The sequence below is a fragment of the Apium graveolens genome, chromosome 6, assembly GCF_009905375.1.
Source record: "Apium graveolens cultivar Ventura chromosome 6, ASM990537v1, whole genome shotgun sequence".
Taxonomy (NCBI): domain Eukaryota; kingdom Viridiplantae; phylum Streptophyta; class Magnoliopsida; order Apiales; family Apiaceae; genus Apium; species Apium graveolens.
The window spans coordinates 153,056,444-153,076,864 of record NC_133652.1 but is presented as its reverse complement, the minus strand read 5'-3'; the positions used below and the strand labels follow the sequence as shown (position 1 = coordinate 153,076,864).

General features: G+C 34.8%; 2 protein-coding genes across 3 annotated transcripts; both read left to right on the top strand.

Moving 5' to 3' along the window:
- Window positions 1–7,424: 7,424 nt before the first annotated feature.
- On the top strand, window positions 7,425–16,834 carry LOC141664416 (lon protease homolog 1, mitochondrial-like). 2 transcript variants are annotated; one of them, XM_074470359.1, is made up of 15 exons: window positions 7,425–7,920; window positions 9,012–9,077; window positions 9,299–9,490; window positions 9,586–9,651; window positions 9,760–9,801; window positions 9,906–10,028; window positions 10,812–10,910; window positions 11,998–12,063; window positions 12,147–12,233; window positions 12,369–12,408; window positions 13,196–13,367; window positions 14,347–14,471; window positions 14,627–15,471; window positions 15,736–16,254; window positions 16,384–16,834. In XM_074470359.1, exons 1-15 carry the CDS (start codon window positions 7,621–7,623, stop codon window positions 16,564–16,566), a joined length of 2,925 nt encoding a protein of 974 aa, XP_074326460.1. In that variant the 5' UTR covers window positions 7,425–7,620; the 3' UTR covers window positions 16,567–16,834. The 2 variants fall into 2 exon arrangements, with proteins under 2 accessions (XP_074326460.1, XP_074326459.1); XM_074470358.1 differs by having other exon boundaries at window positions 7,426–7,920; window positions 14,627–15,486.
- Window positions 16,835–17,787: 953 nt separating this feature from the next.
- Window positions 17,788–18,966, top strand: LOC141663892 (uncharacterized). Its single transcript, XM_074469741.1, has 4 exons — window positions 17,788–18,039; window positions 18,119–18,316; window positions 18,398–18,571; window positions 18,663–18,966. The coding sequence occupies exons 1-4, from the start codon at window positions 17,803–17,805 to the stop codon at window positions 18,771–18,773; spliced, it is 720 nt and encodes a 239-aa protein (XP_074325842.1). The 5' UTR covers window positions 17,788–17,802; the 3' UTR covers window positions 18,774–18,966.
- Window positions 18,967–20,421: the final 1,455 nt, after the last annotated feature.

The window sequence follows — 20,421 nt, the reverse complement described above, 5'->3', positions numbered from 1 at the left end:
ATGGAGTTATTGAACTGTGCACTTAGACTTTCAATCATCTTTTGTTGATCAACCACAAGTGCCCTGTAGGTTGTATACTCCAATGAGTAGCCATGAAAAATATCCTAACTAGTCTTAGCTGCAAATGCCAAGATCTCCAAACAACTGAAAACATTTAATTGTTTGCTCATATAGAACATTCTCTCCAAACACTTTCAGGTTATTCAGTGTTTGCTTCTATTGGCCATTAACTCATTAGTGGTCTTCATGCATACAACATGATCAAGGCTTGATCTTACTTGTTGCAAACTGTTTTGACTGCTCCAGCCCATTGGTATTTAGAAAGTCTTGATTGTACCACTCCATTCAGACACAGAGCTCCCAGTGCTGAATATGTCTCAAAATATTCTTGATGTTACAGATATTAATCAGAACTGCTTCTTGAATTCAGTCCCATTATCTGACCACAAGATCATTTATTTTACAGTAGCTTCCAGCTTGATCTTCTTTGATGTGATCAATCACCATCTGTGATGTCTTGTCTTGAGAACGCACGAAGAACAACTTTGTATTAAAAGTAGTCATCAGTCATCACTAAGGTACATCTTAACTTTGATGTGATGTTGTCTTTGACTTCTCTTCCTGACATGCCTCACATTTATCATCTTCTGAATTCCAGATGAGGCAGTCCTCTCACTAAACCCTTTTCACAAAAGAGTTCCTTGAGTTGATGTTCAAGGGTGAGAGCTTCTAATGCCATAGCTAAACTTTTGTCAGATGAAGCTTTACAGTAGAAACCATTGACTTCACCTATCCTGATAGTCTAGCCACGAGCATATCCTTTCCTTACTCTAAGAAGAGCAAGCTTCTCAATCTTCCTGCTTCAGATGAGACACTAATCCTTCATTGAATTGACATTTTGTCCTTTGATGCAGAACTGTCTAATAAGAGGATTTGTTCCTTGATTCTCCAGCAAGGAAGTTGCTTCAATTGTTATCAATGACTCCAATGGTTAGTTGTTATCAGTGATACAATTGTTGAATCCATGATGACATCCCTTTCCTGCATAGCTTGTCCTGTAATAAAAACCTTTGCTGTCATCTCCAAAGATTATTGACGGAATAGCTTTTGTCAATCACATTTGATTGTGAGGCTCTTTATTTGATCACATGCCTTGAGTATCAAATACCAATAATACATATGGATCAAATAACCTGTTACGTCCTGCACTCATAAATTAATTAACAGTTTTTGGTACCCAACTTATTAGTTTGGGTCCAGTTGGATTAGAGATTTTACTATAAACAGAGATAACAACAACTGCAACCTTATCATGCTAATTCTTATCTTTGACTGACCATTTTCTCCATTTTAATACCCTTGACAAATCTATCTTAGGCTAGGGGATAAATGGTTCCAACCTTACAGAAGGAGGACTAGCAGTCTTTGCCCTATTGTAATCCTAATATATTAAGAATACATGGCATTCATTCAAAAAAATTACCCATAAGAATTAAGCAAGACAGGCATGATATTGAACAAACAGAATTAAAAATTAAATCACTAATTATATCTAGTCCAATCCTGTTGATGTATCTCATCTAGCTATCTCAATCCAAATATATCTTAACAAACAATTCAGATTAAAAGAATAAATCATATTGAAATAGGATACAGAGAGATAAGCATAAAAAAAGGTCTTATATGCTGGAAAAACATATACCTCACTAAAGCAATTAATCATGTTCAACAAATATTCAAACACATATTTAAGATTATCTAAATTAACATGCACAAGTAAACATCAATCATAGTTACCAGAAAAATAATCTAGTGAACTAGTTCATCATCATATATGTGTGATGCTATCATGCTTGTGCGAGTGTTAAACATTTAAACACTATGATCTTATCATGCATTGAATATTGAAAATAAAATATTGCAGTGGTTCAAGAATTTGAAACCCGAGATATGTGAGTTAGATCATCTTCAGAGATTGCTATGAAAGCAAGATATCCATTATTCCCGTCATCTGATCCATCCCAACTCTTTCCCGTGCACTATAAGTTTTGACTGGCTACTTCCCTAAGAAAACATTCCACATTTGTCTCAACTCTTCAACTGAATCCCTACCAATCCTTGTTTGTCAAGCTTCTTGTTCTGTTATAGCAAAACCCTGATAGTTACTTGACACATATTGGTTGTCAAAACTGTAGCTATCAAATCTTGTATATGTCCCACTCTCAGTCTTGTAATCACCTCTTGAACTGAATCTGTAGGAATCTCTGCTTCAGAATAAATAGGCTTGATCCTTGGATATAGCTTATGTACTCCTTGTGAATCTGATATGACTAAACTTCCCTGACATGTGAAACACTGCCCTGACGTCTAGTTCCTCAAGTACTTCTACATGAGATTCTTCTGATTCAGCTAACAGTACTCTTACATTCTGTCCCGAGGTTCCAACTTTACTGCATGTAACTGAGATGTTTGTTTGTCACCACTATTCTCGCTGACCTTCTTAATTCCTGCCAATATGATCTCATTGATTCCTTGGATAAATATAGCATTGGTACAAACCACTGTGTGACTGTATAATCTGGAATCATAGAGTTGTCTTAAAATCTTCGAGAAAAATTGTAGCCTTAGATATTTCATTCAATTTCTGCGTCTGAAAAACCAGTGGTATCCTATGGAGTAAGTCTTTGATGATGTTCCACAATTTTCGCCTGTAGGTCTTGAAATCAGTTCCATCGGAGTAAGAAAACCATTATCTACAATTTCCGTGAATAACACATGGTCTTCGTTTTCTTCAAAAGATTAAAATCCATTTTAAAAGGTCGGAGTATTCTTGAGTCTACCAATCCTTTGAGTACCCTTAATTTAATATGTAAGAGAAATTTAAATTTCCAATATTTTTAATTTTCTTAGAAAATAAATTAATTAAAAATAAATAATTACGAGAAAATTAATTTTCAAGAATTTTGAATTTTCTTAAAAATTAAATCAAACGTAAATTATTATTTAAGAAAAAATTAAATTTAAGAATTTTAAATTTTATGGAAAAATAAATAAATCAGAAATAATTAATTTTGGGGTTACAAAAAAATTGTTAAGTGCTCTGTGGCGATCCAGTCTATTGCGATCAGTAGGACAACAGTAGAGTGCAAGGAAACAAATCGCCAGAGAAGCTATGGCGACTACGGCTGTGGCGACTAGGAAGGAGTGTACATGGAAGGAGTTATTTTGTTAGCTGAACTCCTCTATTGCGACTCCTTAGATTTATACAGCTCTGCCCTTTGGAGACTTGCACAAATAATTTTGTCTTCTATTATTGCGCGTACACTCGCGCGTTGCACCACTGCTTCCAGGCGAGTGTGTTTCAGAGTTGTCACTAACAATTTCCGCGCGTGCGGTACCAGCAAACTAACAAAAACCCCCCGTTGTCTTGCAAATCTAAATTGACACCTAGTAAACTCGGAAATTATATGAACAAATAGGAAATTGGCAGGATAAATAATCAACCTAAAAAATTTAAATTAAAAATTTTATTTATTAAAATTTAAATAGTAAATTAATTTAGTTAAATTTAGAAAATAAATTTATTTAAATTAAGTTCATATAATAAACTTATTTAAATTAAATTTATAACATAAATTTTCTAAATCAAATTTACAAAATAAATTTATATAAATAAAAAATTAATAAAATTAAATTCTTTTTAAGGATCCTGATTTGTGTATCAATCAGTCAGCTCTGTTATCAATTGTTAGGTCCCGAATTATCGTAGAAGGGGGGGGGTGAATACGATAATCACTAAATTAAAAATTCTTTCGAATCTTTAGCGGATAAAATATCTAGTGCTCGGTTAGATGTTTCGTGTTTTTTGAGAGGAATATTGTTTGGAACGATAAAAACGAGGAACAAAAGATATTCGGGGAAATATAGATTTGTATATAAATCCTCGAGGGTGTTGCTACACTCCGGTAAATAAATTAACTGACTACAATCTAAGAACAACAAAGTTCCTAACTTCTACAAAGATTTACAAATCAAATCCTATACAATAATCTAGCTTTTGTTTGTACTAGGATTTAATCACCGGGTAACGATTATAATGCCCCTAAGAATATACAAGAGTTAAATCGGGCATTATAACGTTATTCCGGTGAGAAGTTAAACATATATTCAAGGTGTCGGAACTTCTCTATAAATATATGCTTCTTGTATTATCAGCTCTCCTTTTGTTGGAGAAGATAAACAGAACTCCTTCAGATCTGCTGCAAAGTGTAGTCTTTATACAATAAAATTGTGTGGTTGAGAATTGAGTGAACTCTGTGGCGACAGGTGTACAGCTGTTCTGTGGCGACCAAGAATACATGGGGCTGTGTAATTAGTCTGTGGCGATCAATTAGCTTTTGGAGAGATTGCCTTGTTATTTTAACTCCCCTGTGGCGACCACAGGGGCATCTTCTATTTATTTCTGTGGTGAGTATTCCTTACATAGTACTAGTACTAAATCATGCATGTACTTGACTTAACCAAAACATCAAGTACACGGTTGCATGTTTTCTTTGTTTATTTTTTTTTTCTTTTTTCTTTTTTCTTTTTCTTTTTGTTTTTTTTGTTTTTCTTTTTTGTTTTTCTTTTGTTTTCTTTTTCCTTTTTTTTGTTTCCTTTTCCTTTTTCTTTTTTTTTTGTTTTTTTTGTTTTTAAGTTTAAATTGTAATTAAATTAATTTATAAAAATAAACTTAAATATAACTTATATAAATAAACTAATTTAGATTTATAAAATAAACTTATTTAAATTTTATAAGATAAATCAATTTAAGTTTATTAAATAAATTATATTAAAGTCCTTTAAATAAATTTATTTAATTTAGCAATTAAACTTTAAGCTTCGCCAATCCCTTGAGTTGTTTAGCTGTATACCCTGCGCACCTCTTCTCGTACTTTAATAGATAAACGTTCAATCCAAGTACGTTCCTCAACTTAACAATCCTTCTATAAATAATACCCAGATTCCTTTCACGAGCTGTTGACACCTAGTACAACTAGTCTGGTTCACAGACGACTAACCCTGATTCAGGTCTTCGTATTATAGCCTTGATTAAATTGTTAAGCTTGCCTCAACTTTATTGCTTCAGACACTGATTGTCAATAAACAATTGTACTTTCACTATAATCCTTTTTGGTACTTTAGACAACGTCTTCATTAACCTCTGTCTATACCCTGTCTTCAATTCTTCAGATTCCTATGCTTCGAACACTGTATATCTTCAATCAATGTCAATACACTGAAATCTTCCGGTAGCACTTGTATACTGAATCTTCAACATTTCTGAAACCCTGAAAGTCTTTAATCTTTGTTCTTCACTGAGACATGATCATATTAATGAACTTCCTTCAGTGACCTGTAGACAGACTTCAGGCCTTCTTCTAATCTTCTGATTCTTTGTATTTGCCTTGTCTTCATGCTTCATGATTTCATGTGTAGACGTAATATTATTAACTTGCCATGTTCTAGTGTTGTTATTGTGTTGAGTTGTCACGTAACTGTTCATACAGCTACGCAGTCTCACCAACAATCTTACATGTACTTCAATTTACTTTTCAGTAAATTGACCAAAAAAAGAAGGAAGAAGAAGAAGCTCATACAGAAAACAATACCACATCAAAAATTTCACAAGCCAAAAAATCAATTCAATGTTCATACTATTAGCAAATTGGTCATACAAGAAAGGGCTGTCAATCCAAAGTAAGTCATTATTTGAACTTTTAGACTTCATTACACCACTTGAAAAATACTCTATTTTAATTGCTTTTTACTTGTCTATATAAAAACTTAATGAACAGACTCAAGAAGTTCTACCAAAGAAAAGGCCGGATGCTAAGATTTTTCAAAGTAGAGAGGATGTTATAGAAAAGTTGAAGAAGAAAGCAATGGACATGCAAATAAACTCTAATTCTGATTTTAAGATAACTTTAAATTGCCAAGAAAAAAGCCAACAAAACATGTACCAATGATGGAGTCTGACTCAGATTTTCATAAAAATTCCAAGAGACCAAATCTAGTCATGGTGGAATCATAACCAAGTTCAAAGCACCAACACAAACAAAAGAACAATGGGTTGAGATTGAAAATTGGAAGTCAATGATTGAACATCAGTTTAACTCTTTGAAGAAGCTATATGAAGCAGGTTTGAAGAAGCAAATGGCCATGTCTAAAAAAACTAAGTTGATGCATTGCCTGGTGTTTATTTATGTTTATATATTCGCTCATTTTGTCTATTTATGGATGCGTTGTTTGGCCTTAACTTTTAGCCGTGTATGTGCCACAATGGTTGTTGGCAACTAGTTGAACAATTACTCTATCTTTCGACAAGTATGTAAGGGCACAACTAAGGGCACAACTACTTTTTTTAGTCTTTTGACATGTTTGTAAACTCACAATTACTACTATTGGTTTTGACGTGCCATAATGAATATTCTGGTTGTTGCCAAATTTATTATTTGACCTGCTTTATGTTTTGTTGTTAACATTTGTTATGCCAATTTCAATTTATATTGCATCCAACAAAAGCAAAATTATTAATACAGGATCAAACCATTACATTACTTGTCAAAATACGATATTCAAAACCAATAAATATATATAACTTAGTACTACAACCAAAATGACATTACATTTTCATAAGCTATAAGCTCAAATTCTACTTTCTCATCACTCCTTTGTGGAGGAGATATATGCTAAAATCATAACCCATGTCACTATTAATAGTAACTTTGACATGTTGGGAGAATTGGATGTATGAACCAATTGCATATTAGTTGTTTTAACGGATTTTATCTCAGGTTTGAGGTTGTTAATCCTTCGTAGAAGACCTGAAATAATCACCGCAATTCGGGGGACAATGGGGTGCATCCAATCACCAGAAAAAATGGAATCTCCGGTCATCACAATGAATCGTCGACCTACCTTTGTGTTTGTCCATACAGTTTGAATTACAATCACTTTTCTGCAATAACAAAGATCACCCATAACAACTAGATTATGAAAGTAACGTGGAATATGGATTAAATTGTGGTTGATATACGTGCAAAAGAGAAGGAGAAGAGATTATATAGACAACATAATTGTTAGAATTTTATTCCCAATCTACCCCTGTACCATTTAATGTTAACCATGATATTTGACGAAAGGGTGCGGAGTTAAAGTCGAGCGGTGCAACTCGAATTTTCCGAAATCTTGATACACATTTATTTTTAAAATAAAATAAGATGGTAGAAATTACATTTAACTCTAAATAAATTTTAATATGTTTTCTAAAAAACTCTGTTAAAATTTCCTTTCAAAAATAAATTTATTAAATTATTCTAATGATAAATAACCATACCTTACAAAAATTTAGGTTCATTTTATTTACACCAGTAAAGAGCAGGGTTTAAGCAGCAGTAGGGGTTTTAAGTCCACCACTAGCTAGAAAATAAAAGAAAGTCATACTAAACTGCTTTCTTCTTCTTCAAGTTCATCCATGGCGTTTCACACCCTTTTTTAATCCTTTTATTTATTATATTTAATCACCCCACTTTAAACCCCTCTTTCTTTCTCCAAAAAGATTCAATTTTGGCCCAACCCATGTTGAAAGCTTTGAAATCTACTTGTGTGCAAGCTCGATTGCTTGGCTTTACGACGCCGTTTCAGTCTAATTTGAGATATGGGTCGTCTCCAATCAATTCTCCGTTGATGAGAGTGGTGAATTCGAACCGGGTTGTAAACCCTAATTTGAATAAAAGGGCTTATTTCTGTACGGATTCAAGTGATGGGTCGAATGTAGTGTTGGAGAGTAAAGGGGTTGAAGAGGGTGCTGCAGAAGCTGATTCTAAATCTTCTTCTGCTATGGTGCCTACTGTTTTTAAACCAGAGGACTATCTCACCGTAATCTCTCTCTCTCTCTCTCTCTCTCTCTCTCCCTCCCTCCCTCCCTCCCCCTCCCCCTCCCCCTCCCCCTCCCGGTTTTGTAAATGCTTGTAAAATTGTGGAATTGTACATCCGGTTAAGTATCAAATTTACAAATTTACCACCGATAAATTCGGGGTCTCAAATTGGCCATTTTTCACACAAAAATGCTAATTTTCGGTGATAAATTTGAGATATTGTTAGCTTATGATCGACTTGAGAAGTGGCCAATTTGAGACCCACCTACTTGAAAGTGGCCAATTTGAGACCCGAATTTATCAGTGATAAATTTGAAACTTTGCTAATTATATAGGGGTCAACTTGATAATTAACCCATTGTACATCAGTATGTGTGTAATTGTGAAATTGCTATTTTACTTAGAAGATGAGACATTTTAAACTTTTTGCTCTTAAAAAGTATATAACTTTTTATTTTGTTTTGTTGCTTATCATTTATTTTCTTCCCATTTTTACTCGAAAAAATGAGACCTTTTGTTGTTTAGGATGCAATTTTGTTATAAGCTGTAAGTTTTATGTTATCTTTGCCTTTATGTTATATGTTTAAGATGTATTCTTGTTCTTCTCTGTACAAAACTATTATTTATTCTGATTATAAGTGAGGAATTTGTATTAAGGTGTTGTCTTGCTTCAGTATCACAAGTTCGCAACTCATATTTAGAATCGTTGCTAAATAATTCTATATTAGGTGAATTGATAAAGTTGAGAAGGTGTAGTGTTGCATTGTTGTATTGTCGAAAATATATGGACTGCATATGAATATGATGCCTCAAAAAACTTTAGTTATCTAATTGTAATAAAATTTACATACATTTCTGGCTGTAATAAAATTACGTAAATTTTGCAATATATGTAAACATATGAGTTGCTAGTTTATGTATAACTAGCAACTATTTGTTATCGCCATTTACCTCTCAAGTACCCTTCATTGTTTTTGGACGTGATGTATATGCATGACAGGACTGATGACACCTATATACTCTATAAACCGAGTATATTAATATTGATGATTATTTTTTGAATATTATTTAACAGTTCTTTGATCTGTGCAGGTTATTGCGCTTCCATTGCCACATAGACCACTATTTCCAGGATTCTATATGCCTATATACGTAAAGGTATGACAATGTAATGTTATATTGAAGTATTTGCTGTTTTCATAGTCCTAAGATAACTTTACTAAAAAAAAGAGAGAATTTGGATAGACTTTTTTCAACCTATGCTAACATAAAATCACATAAAGCAGGTCATATGATTTTTGCAAATGAAGCTACAATTGCCTAATTTTTATATTTTTGGGTAGAATTGAGTAAGATATTTTATACCTGTTATTCCACAGGATCCTAAACTACTAGCTGCTTTGGTAGAAAGTCGTAAACGACATGCCCCATACGCTGGTGCTTTCCTTATCAAAGATGAGCCAGGAACCGATTCTAGTGTGACATCTGGATCCGACACTGAGAAGAGCATATATGAGCTTAAAGGAAAGGATTTGTTTAATCGTCTTCATGAAGTTGGAACATTAGCTCAGGTAGCTAAATCCACGCAGATTCGTAATATATTTCTTTGACGTTTAAGTAAGCAAATATATTCTTAACTCGCAATAATTTTAATTTTGTGAAATAGATAACAAGCATCCAGGGAGACCAGGTTGTTCTTATTGGTCATCGACGTCTTCGAATAACAGAGATGGTAAGTGAGAGCTGGTGATATGCTGAGGTTTATTTTTTACATATTTAAGCTATTTAACTCCTTATAAATGCAAAGATAAGTTGACTAAAATTAATGTACAAACTTCAGGTCAGTGAAGATCCTCTTACAGTCAAAATTGATCATCTCAAGGTATGTTTAGATTGAAATTAATCATTTTGTTCTAAAAGTTCTATGTTGTGTGCTCACAAGTTTCTACTATGTTATGCTCTGTAATTACCATAATTACGTTTCAGGATAAGCCATATAATAAGGATGACGATGTTATAAAAGCTACATCATTTGAGGTTATTTCAACGCTGAGAGATGTTCTGAAGACTAGTTCACTTTGGAGAGATCATGTTCAGACTTATACTCAGGTGCGGAGGCCCTCTTAATATGCCGTGTTTGGTCAATTGTGCCTATACTCCTGTAGCTTTTTGCTTGTGCTTTATTATTGCACAAGCTGCTCTGTGCATTTGATTAGCTTATTAGAACTGCTTAAAGTTTGTGGATTGGTATGTATGTATTTTCTCATTATTTGTCAAGATTTGTTGTAGTCATTTCATTTTTTGAGTGCATGATTTGTTTCTTTCTCTCTTGATATTATTCATATTTCCTAATGTATGGTTTATATGAGTCAAACTAACAGAAAGAGAAATAAGCAGAGGATGAAGGGAAATGGGTTGCTGTGGATAATGACACTAATAAAACTTGAAAGATAGAAATTGTTTTTTATACTGATAAGAATGAATCATTGTAAAAAAGGCTTCAATTTCCTGGCTTTCACGATATGTTTCTTCTAACAAAAAGCACAATTATTAACCTCAGCAAACTTGTATAGATAGAAAACACTGACATTGTACTTTCGCAGCTGTTTGATTTCATCCCTTCTCATGCAACATTGTGTGTGACCACTGATTTTGCACTCCATGAATATTCATAACCTGAATTTAAAGAGATACTAATTATAATCTTCTGTTCCCAATATTGATTTGCATGTGTTTGCTACTTCTGCACTTGTTATTGTAAACACAGAAAAAAGTTCTATTTGTGTAATAGTTCAAAATATACCATGTCCATTAACAATTTAAGTAGTCTTTTGGTAGTGCTATTGTCTTATAAACCACACTATGCAACTAAACTCCTCAATATGCATGCAGCATATTGGTGATTTCAATTATCCACGATTGGCAGATTTTGGAGCTGCAATTTCTGGTGCAAACAAATCACAATGCCAGGAAGTGCTTGAAGAGCTAGATGTAAGTAGCACTAAAAATCTTGATATTTTCTTTTTGCATCTTGATCTTTCAATTTATTGTCCTTCAGATTCCACGAATTTCCATTATACTACAATATCATGAAATTTGATGTAATTGTTCACAAAATAGTCAGTAGATCTTACAGTTATTATTCATATTTGTCTTTATAAACCATCTTTAGATATTTTTAAAATTAACTGAAAGCAACATAAAGGTTAAATTAAGTAGAATACATAGACAGTTGTTGTAGACATTTTCTTTTAGAAATCTTAATTGTGTACATATGTAATACATATAATTTCTTCGATCTTATCATCTGAGCTACAAATGTCTTGGTATCATGTAGCAACAATACGTGATTGGCGTTTAATGGTGTTGACCAATATGTGGAACCTTTACAGGCGAGCAAAGTTATTTAAAAAACCACTCGTGCATCTAATTTTATGTTTTAACTTTAAAAACTAGTCACTTGTGGTTCTGGTGTTCCACATCTTAGTATATCTGCTAAATTTGAACCCTCAATTGATTTCTTGGTAACTCTAAATAAGAAATGAAAACCAGATACTTATAATAGTATCTTATATGTGGAACCTTTACAGGCGAGCAAAGTTATTTAAAAAACCACTCGTGCATCTAATTTTATGTTTTAACTTTAAAAACTAGTCACTTGTGGTTCTGGTGTTCCACATCTTAGTATATCTGCTTTTAGTTTTAGATGACTATTATAAGTATCTGGTTTTCATTTCTTATTTAGAGTTACCAAGAAATCAATTGAGGGTTCAAATTTAGCAAAGATTTAGAATGTTCTGCTATTATTTTCCTTCCATTATGAGTGGAACAAGTAAACAATGTGATCTGGACTATAGCTGGCGACTGCTTATCATTCTTTTACATATCACATTCGTATTTATATAAACTAAGATTATATTCTATTATAAGTAGTAAAAGTTCTTAATGAACATTTGAACAGGAAAGTTCTGAGCTCCAGTTAATTTTTTAAATTGACTGTACCCTGATTAAACCCTTAATTAAAGGTTCGTGCTGCCATATCAATCTAGCGAATGACTTCAAAGAATGCTTATTTCAGGTGTACAAAAGATTGAAGCTTACATTGGAGTTGGTGAAGAAAGAGATGGAGATTAGTAAGATTCAGGTAAATGACTGTACAATGTTTGTATTCTTTTTTTTATAACTGTAGATTTCGCATGGTAATTTTTTATTCCTACTGTATTCTAGGAATCGATAGCAAAGGCAATTGAAGAAAAGATCAGCGGCGAGCAGCGGCGTTACTTGTTGAACGAACAACTGAAGGCCATAAAAAAGGTGACTTCTATATTTATAGTTTTAGGAACTATCTGTATTTTATCCTCTTCTCCATTGGAGATAATATTCTTTTGTTCCATATGGAACGTGTGTCTAATTAGTGCAGACCTTAATCAATTAGCCTTCATTATGCAGGAATTGGGTCTAGAGGCTGATGACAAGACAGCACTCTCTGGTTAGTTCTCTTAAAGCTATAATAAGTACAGGTGGATTTCTTCATCTCGTAATTGTCTATTCTGTGAATGGTGCTACCTAAGAAAAGAAATACTGCAAAAACCAAAAGTTATCAAGTCCTCAAAGTGGAACCTCCATAAGTTAGGGCCTCGAGGCTTGTTTCATGAATTTAGTACTTTATTTGTTTAGAATTTTTTGTATTTAGGGGCCATTTGATTACGAGTATATATTTCGGCTAAATTATATGTTGGCTGACCGAGCAAGTCACTATGCATGCTCGATTTGGAGGCTATATGGTTTTAGATTTGGCCGAAATTGTTGATTGAGAGAGGGTGCTGGTTTGAAGAGTTGGCCTTTAAACTTCACTCACTTGACAAGATATTGCAATCTATGTTGCAAAATGTGTTGACATGCTTATTTATTGTTTTCCCATAAAAATTCATCATTCAAAAATAATATTTGTCCTTGATTTTTAAGGTATGAAATGTAATAATGTAAAATATATCCGAACACAATGAAGGAGTAAATTGTATTATATTAGTAAACGTAAAAGTGAATGGTATCTGATTAGCGCTACTGATCAGGTCCCCCTTAATGTAGTAGCCAAGATATTTGAATCCAACTTAGAAGGTCCCACTGAGCATGTTGTTGCCTTATTATTTTTTAGCCAGTGTCCATTACCTCATGTAACTGTATTTTGTCATGAGTCATAGTTTATAGACTTGTTCTGTTTTTTTTTCTAGCCTTGAAGTAGAGTTATTGTAACTGATGACTTGTCTATGATTCAGCAAAGTTTAGAGAAAGACTCGAGCCAAATAAGGAGAAATGTCCACCTCATGTTTTGCAAGTCATTGAAGAAGAATTGACTAAACTACAGTTGCTAGAAGCTAGTTCAAGCGAATTTAATGTAACACGTAATTATCTTGATTGGTTGACTGCATTGCCTTGGGGAAATTACAGGTAGACAACCTTTTTTTTGCTAATTAGTTTTATATTTCTTACAGCTTCAAGGCTAAATAAAGAAACTTATATTTCTGTGATGCATTTTTGTGCTTCAAGCTTAAATTAAATATTACTATGTTGGAAGGAATATGTTACGTCAGCCTGTTTGCTTAAGCAACTTTAAATTTAGAGTTCAATGAGTGCGTTCATTGTTCTCTAATTGAAGGATGTTTAGTTTTGGGGGTGTGGAACAAAGCTTGTTTTTATTTATTTTATTACCTACGCATTAACTTAAGAGTAGTTCTGTTTAATTTATCTATTTCCTTTGGCATGAAAACTTAGTCATGTAGAAATATATCGTTTTGACCAATGTTATGAGATATTTGACCCTACACCTTTTCCTAAATCATTATTCAATAAGCGTAATTTTATGTGTTATTATCAAATATCTCCACCTCATTAAGTGTTTCTCCGTAATTTTTCTAATATTGGTTTAACTTTCATGTTTGTATGGGCCAAACCCCTGAAAAAATATGATATCTCACTCCTCAATTGCAAGTTAAACAGGCGTTAAACACACTTACAGATAGTAACTTATGTCTTGTAGCTTATAATAATTCGCAATTCACTTTGAAGTCATTTAGCTGGGTGGCCACTTGCCTTTTTTTTGCTATTTATTTTCTTTTTAATTTTGAGGGGGATTGCATGAAGTTCGTAGATTCTTCCATTCAGATGCTAAAGTGAGCTTAGCCGACTATCTTTTTTAGGGGCCATTTCGTAATGCCTGAATTGAGCTAAACAGTAATTTTAATCAGTCAATAATTTATTATAGAATGATGCTGAACAGTAATTTATCAAAAAAAGAAGTTGAATGGTAATTGAATTTGGCCCTAAAATGAGCTGAATTGGCCAGCTTTAGTGTTCTACCTACACATTTAAGAACTTACAGTACACATTCTATGGTCTATGTTTACATATTGTTTAAATCTATATGCAGTGATGAGAATTTTGATGTAATACGGGCACAAAAGATTCTTGACGAGGACCATTATGGATTAAGTGATGTCAAGGAAAGAATACTGGAATTTATAGCTGTGGGAAAACTAAGAGGAAGTTCTCAAGGTTGGTTTACTATTTTTTTATTGTGATAGAATGAGCTGCTTTAAATTATATATTCTTTTCTTGAAGGTGGTGTGAGCTGGTAGTTTTTTCTTTGAGTTTATGAATGTGTGTTGAGCTATCTGATTGTAAATCTGATTCTTTTTCAATTGTGATAGGAAAAATCATCTGTCTGTCTGGCCCTCCTGGAGTGGGTAAGACAAGCATTGGTCGTTCAATTGCTCGTGCCTTGAATCGTAAATTTTACCGGTTTTCTGTTGGAGGGTTGTCTGATGTGGCTGAAATTAAGGGGCATCGTCGAACCTATATTGGTGCGATGCCAGGAAAAATGGTGCAATGTCTGAAAAGTGTCGGGACAGCAAATCCTCTTGTTTTGATTGATGAAATTGACAAGTTGGGAAGAGGCCATGCGGGTGACCCAGCTAGTGCTATGTTGGAGCTGCTTGATCCTGAACAAAATGCAAATTTCCTTGATCACTATCTTGATGTTCCAATTGACTTGTCAAAGGTCTTATTTGTCTGCACGGCAAATGTTGTGGAAATGATACCTAATCCACTGCTGGACAGAATGGAGATAATCTCTATTGCCGGTTACATTACTGATGAAAAGACACACATTGCAAGAGACTATCTAGAGAAAGCAACCCGTGAAGCATGTGGTATCAACCCTAAACAAGTTGAAGTAACGGATGCAGCTCTTCTTGCTCTGATAGAAAATTACTGTCGCGAAGCCGGAGTAAGAAATCTCCAAAAGCATATTGAGAAGATCTACCGCAAGATTGCTCTGCAACTTGTTAGACAAGGAGCGACATGTAATCCTCCAACTGCTGCAAAGTTAGAATCTGGGACTGATGACACCACAGTTAGTGTTGATGCTCTGGTTGAAGAATCAACAGATGGCAGCACTGATAAAAAGGTTCAAGAAGTTGTCTCAACCACGGAAGAAGCTGAAGTAGTTGATGTGGTTCTATCAGATGATAAAGAGAAGATCTCCGCTGACCAGGTTTCCGACTCAGTGGTAATTAGATAATAAGTCGTTTTTATCCTGGAATTAAATGTTTTGAAGTTTTACGACATTAGTCTGACATCTGACAGTTGCCATGGTCATTAATACAAATGTGGAACCTACTATAGACGAAAATGTAAATATAGTATCGTAGTTGAAAGTCATAAATTTGCAATACTTTAGTAAATAATGTTTTAAAGTGCTTGTTTGTTCTTTATTATAGCTGTGAAGACATTTATGTATTTGTAATTGTCTTGGCAGGTCCATGATGAAACGAAGTTGGATAACGAAGTTGAAGAAACAAAGCCCGTGGAGAAAGTGTTGGTTGATGAATCCAATTTATCAGACTTTGTTGGAAAACCTGTTTTCCATGCAGAGCGCATATATGAGAACACGCCAGTTGGAGTTGTGATGGGTCTTGCTTGGACTTCAATGGGTGGTTCCACATTGTATATTGAAACAACTCATGTTGAGGAAGGTGAGGGAAAAGGGGCCCTGCAACTTACCGGACAACTTGGAGATGTGATGAAGGAAAGTGCACAGATTGCTCACACAGTTGCCAGAGCAATATTAGCAGCAAAAGAACCTGAGAAATCCTTCTTCTCCAATACCAAGCTTCATCTCCATGTTCCTGCAGGTGCAACCCCTAAAGATGGCCCTAGTGCTGGTTGTACTATGATCACGTCATTGCTTTCTCTTGCCATGAACAAGCCGGTGAGGAAGGATATAGCAATGACCGGTGAAGTGACACTAACAGGGAGGATTCTTCCGATTGGCGGGGTACGATATATGAACTATTTTATTCTTTTTTGATAGTTACAACTCTTCTTTCAGCATTGATTCTCATGATTTATCTGTTTATCATAATGTATTGTATATTTATTTTTATGCAACTTTCTTGTCTTAAAGGTCAAGGAGAAGACAATAGCAGCACGACGGAGTCAAGTGAAGACCCTCATATTTCCTGCAGCAAATAGACGAGATTTTGACGAGCTTGCTGCAAATGTTAAAGAAGGCCTGGAGGCGCATTTCGTAGACGAATACAGCCAAATTTTTGAAATAGCTTTTGAAGACAAGAAAGAAGAACAATGAGCTAACCTAGAACCTTAAATATTATTCCGGAATACGACATAAAAGGACAGCAGAGTCTAGGGTAGGCAAATGCCTTCTTGGTAACTAGTATCCCATTGTTAATTATTTAAATTGATCAGTGTAAGATCATCAATGTTTATGATGCATGATGTTATTTCGGTGAGCCGCTAGTTTCGTGCTTGTGGCTACCGAGTTTAGATAATATACACCATATTATAATTGATGACTGGCAAAAGAATAAGAAAGTAGCCACTAGCCAGTTGAAATATATAGACTTGTGGAATAACGTTAGACAGTTGCATTCATTTACGAACTGATTTTAAGGCATTTGCACAAGTGTAAGCTGAAAAGTTGATTCCCGGACTATGCAAGACTTGTTTGGAAAAACGATCTACTTGTTGGATTTCTGATTTCCGTATCAATTCATTGCAGTGGCATTTGGCAAACAAATCTCCGTTGTATGTTTATGAATTTATGGACCAGGTATGTATGATGTTGAACTTCTTCAACAGTAGTTTTACATCCAACCCCATGTCATCTCTGGTCTCTAGATGATGAAGAATTACAGCCCTATTACCTAAAATCCACTATAGCAGCTCCGGTGATGTTTTTAAATTTCGAATCACTTCCTCTGCTCATCTTGGCAGGGATTAAAACAATGGATATAAATAATAGAGAGAAATTTTTTTTTGTACCCGTTAAATTTGGTCAAAAATCAATTTCAAAAAGGTGTATGTTGAATCAGATTTTCAAAGTATAGGAATGCTAATTGCAATTTATAGCAAGTATATAAAATTGATTTTTGGCCAAATGTAAGTGGTATAAAATATAATTCTCTTCACATATTACGGGGAAAGTTAAAATAAATATGAATTAATAAAAAAGTATAAAACCATGGACATAATAAGCCAGTATATAATATTACGATAAATTAATGTTGCAAATAATAAACCAAAAACGAAATCACAAACTTCTCTATCTTTTTTTAAAATATTTTTTTTTTCATGAAAGCCAAAAATATTAGATGCAGGTAATAAATATAATAGATGGGGTATTTGTCAGTAGGGGTTGTTATTTAAGTAAGGTTCCAGGATGTGGTTAAGTTGAGGAGAGTCCGACTCAAAACAGGACTGCATGAACGTTGTTACAGCATATGTATCTCTCCGCATCCTACGAGTAAGGGTTTATTTTAGGTTTGGAAAAAAAACACAGCTTAGAGCAAAGATGTAAAACAATATGAAGTCACTTGGTAAACTGTTGATGGTTATGATCATGTTTCGAAGCCCGGCTGATGATACTTGTAATGATATCTACGTTTCTATTCAGAATCATAATCATGGCGTTGAACACGTCTTAGCTACCGGAAACCAGCACAGCAGCAATAACAAGCGCAACGTCAATCCTTGCCAACAATTGACGACCAATTCATGCAAAAGAACCAGAGTACATTCACAGTCACAGACATATCTTCAGGTCTTTTCTTCTCCGGACTTTGCATGCATCATTTTTTTTAGTTTGTATTTTGCGATAACATATAGATTTTGTTTCGTAGGAGAAGGATATTATATTTTGCAAAGATCATGGTCCGCTTGGTTTGAAATTAGATAAAAGTCCGTCATTTATTAACTCAATACAAGTCAAGTTATCTGAATTAGCAAAGAAAAAAGCTGCACAAGACTCTAAAATGGAACATGATAAGTTGAAGGCATCCAATTTCGGTGCTCTGCACCTCAGAATTGGTACTTGGGAGGTAGGTTTATGTTAATGAGATTTATTTAAAATACACTATAATTTTATTTGATTAGCTTAATTTCGTGTTCTCTGTGTGCAGTGGTTATGTAAGCATGAAGGTGATCTAATAGCCAAGTGCTATTATGCAAAAAAGAAAATCGTATGGGAAATTCTAGAGGGAGCTTTGAAGAGAAAGATCGAAATCCAGTGGTCTGATATTATTGGGATTAATGCTATCATACGTGATGATGAACCTGGAATTTTGGAAGTCGAGGTGTTGGAACTATATCTGGACAGGGCATGTTTTAATTGTTGTTATTGAATGAATTTGAGTGCTTACAAATTTCTTTGTGTGTGTTTTGTAGTTAGGTAATCCGCCAACATACTTTCTCGAAACTAATCCGCAGCCGCGAAAGCATACACTTTGGCAAACCGCATCAGATTTTACTGGAGGCCAGGCTCCCAACTACAGGTAGTCTTGCTCTCGGCCTTCTCATCTACATCATTGTAGGAGAATAACCACTGATATTCCCGGAAATGTTATTAATCACATTCATTGCATCACTCTCCACCATCAAATCCATACAACCCAAGTACTGCTTTCTATCTGAATACCAAAACTACAATTTCAGCTTGCTCCACCTCCCAACTAGTGGTGAAAGAATTCATCCGTCCCTCTCTCATTAATCAAACTAACTATATATACATCATATATTAGCACTATCATCTCCTACTTTACAGGAAACTAATTACCGAACAATCATGTACACAGAGAGATTGTAGGCATAGAAATAGATGACTGATTCTACGCTAATCAATAACCAACCGATTATTCACAAAATATATTCTATATTTAACACTCCCCCGCAGTCGAAGCAGGAGGTTTGCCAACACTGAGACTGTTCCGAAATTCTTCAAACAAGACCCGTGGCAGCCCCTTAGTAAAGATATCGGCTATTTGATACCGGGATGGAACATGTAGAACACGAATCTGCCCACGTGCAACCTTTTCTCGAACAAAGTGAATATCCATCTCTATATGCTTTGTCCGTTGGTGTTGAACAGGATTACCCGACAAATAGATAGCACTCACATTGTCACAATATACCAATGTAGCCTTCGGTATTGGACAATGCAACTCGAGAAGAAGATTTCACAGCCAACATGATTCCGAAACGACCCTGGCCACCCCACGGCACTCGGCCTCGGCACTAGATAAAGATAGCGTGGGCTGCCGCTTTGAGGACCAAGATAATAAGTTGTCCCCGAGAAAAATACAGCAACCGGATGTAGATCTCCTTGTATCAGGACACCCACCCCAATCCGCATCAGTGTAAGAGACCAGAGATGAAACAGATGATGGGTATAAATGCAAGCCCTGGTCTAAAGTACCTTGTACATAGCAAATGATACGTTTGAGAGCAGTCATATGATCCATCCTTGGATCATGCACGTGAAGACAAATTTGTTGGACGGCATAAGAAATGTCCGGCCGTGTAATAGTAAGGTACTGTAGAGCCCCTGCAAGACGCCGATAGTGAGTAGGATCAGCAACTGGAGTACCAGAAGTGGCACTAATTTTTGATTTTGTGTCAACTAGAGTAGCTGACGGTTTACAAGATGTCATGCCAGCACGTTCAACAATTTTCTCAGCATATTTACGTTGAGAGAGAAACAAACCATCCTTGTGTCGAGTGACTGCAATGCCCAAAAAATAATTTAATGGACCAAGATCCTTCATTGCAAACTCAGAACTGAGACTCGCCATAATAGAACGCCGGACGCCAGAGAGCATGAGAAGAAGCAGTAAGAATAATGTCATCAATATATACCAATATGTATAAGGAGGTGTCACATCGACTATTAGTGAAGCCGAGAGATAAGACATAGTCAGCAAAACGCTTATACCAAGTCCGTGACGCCTGCTTAAGCCCATAGATAGACTTACGTAAGAGACAAACATAGTCAGGATGGGTACAATCCCTTTACCCCAATGGTTGATGCATGTATACAGTTTCTTGAAGCTCGCCGTGAAGAAAAGCATTCTTGACATCTAATTGATGAATTGGCCAAGACTTAAAAAGAGATATACTGAGGACCATCTGAATAGTAGCTGGTTTAACA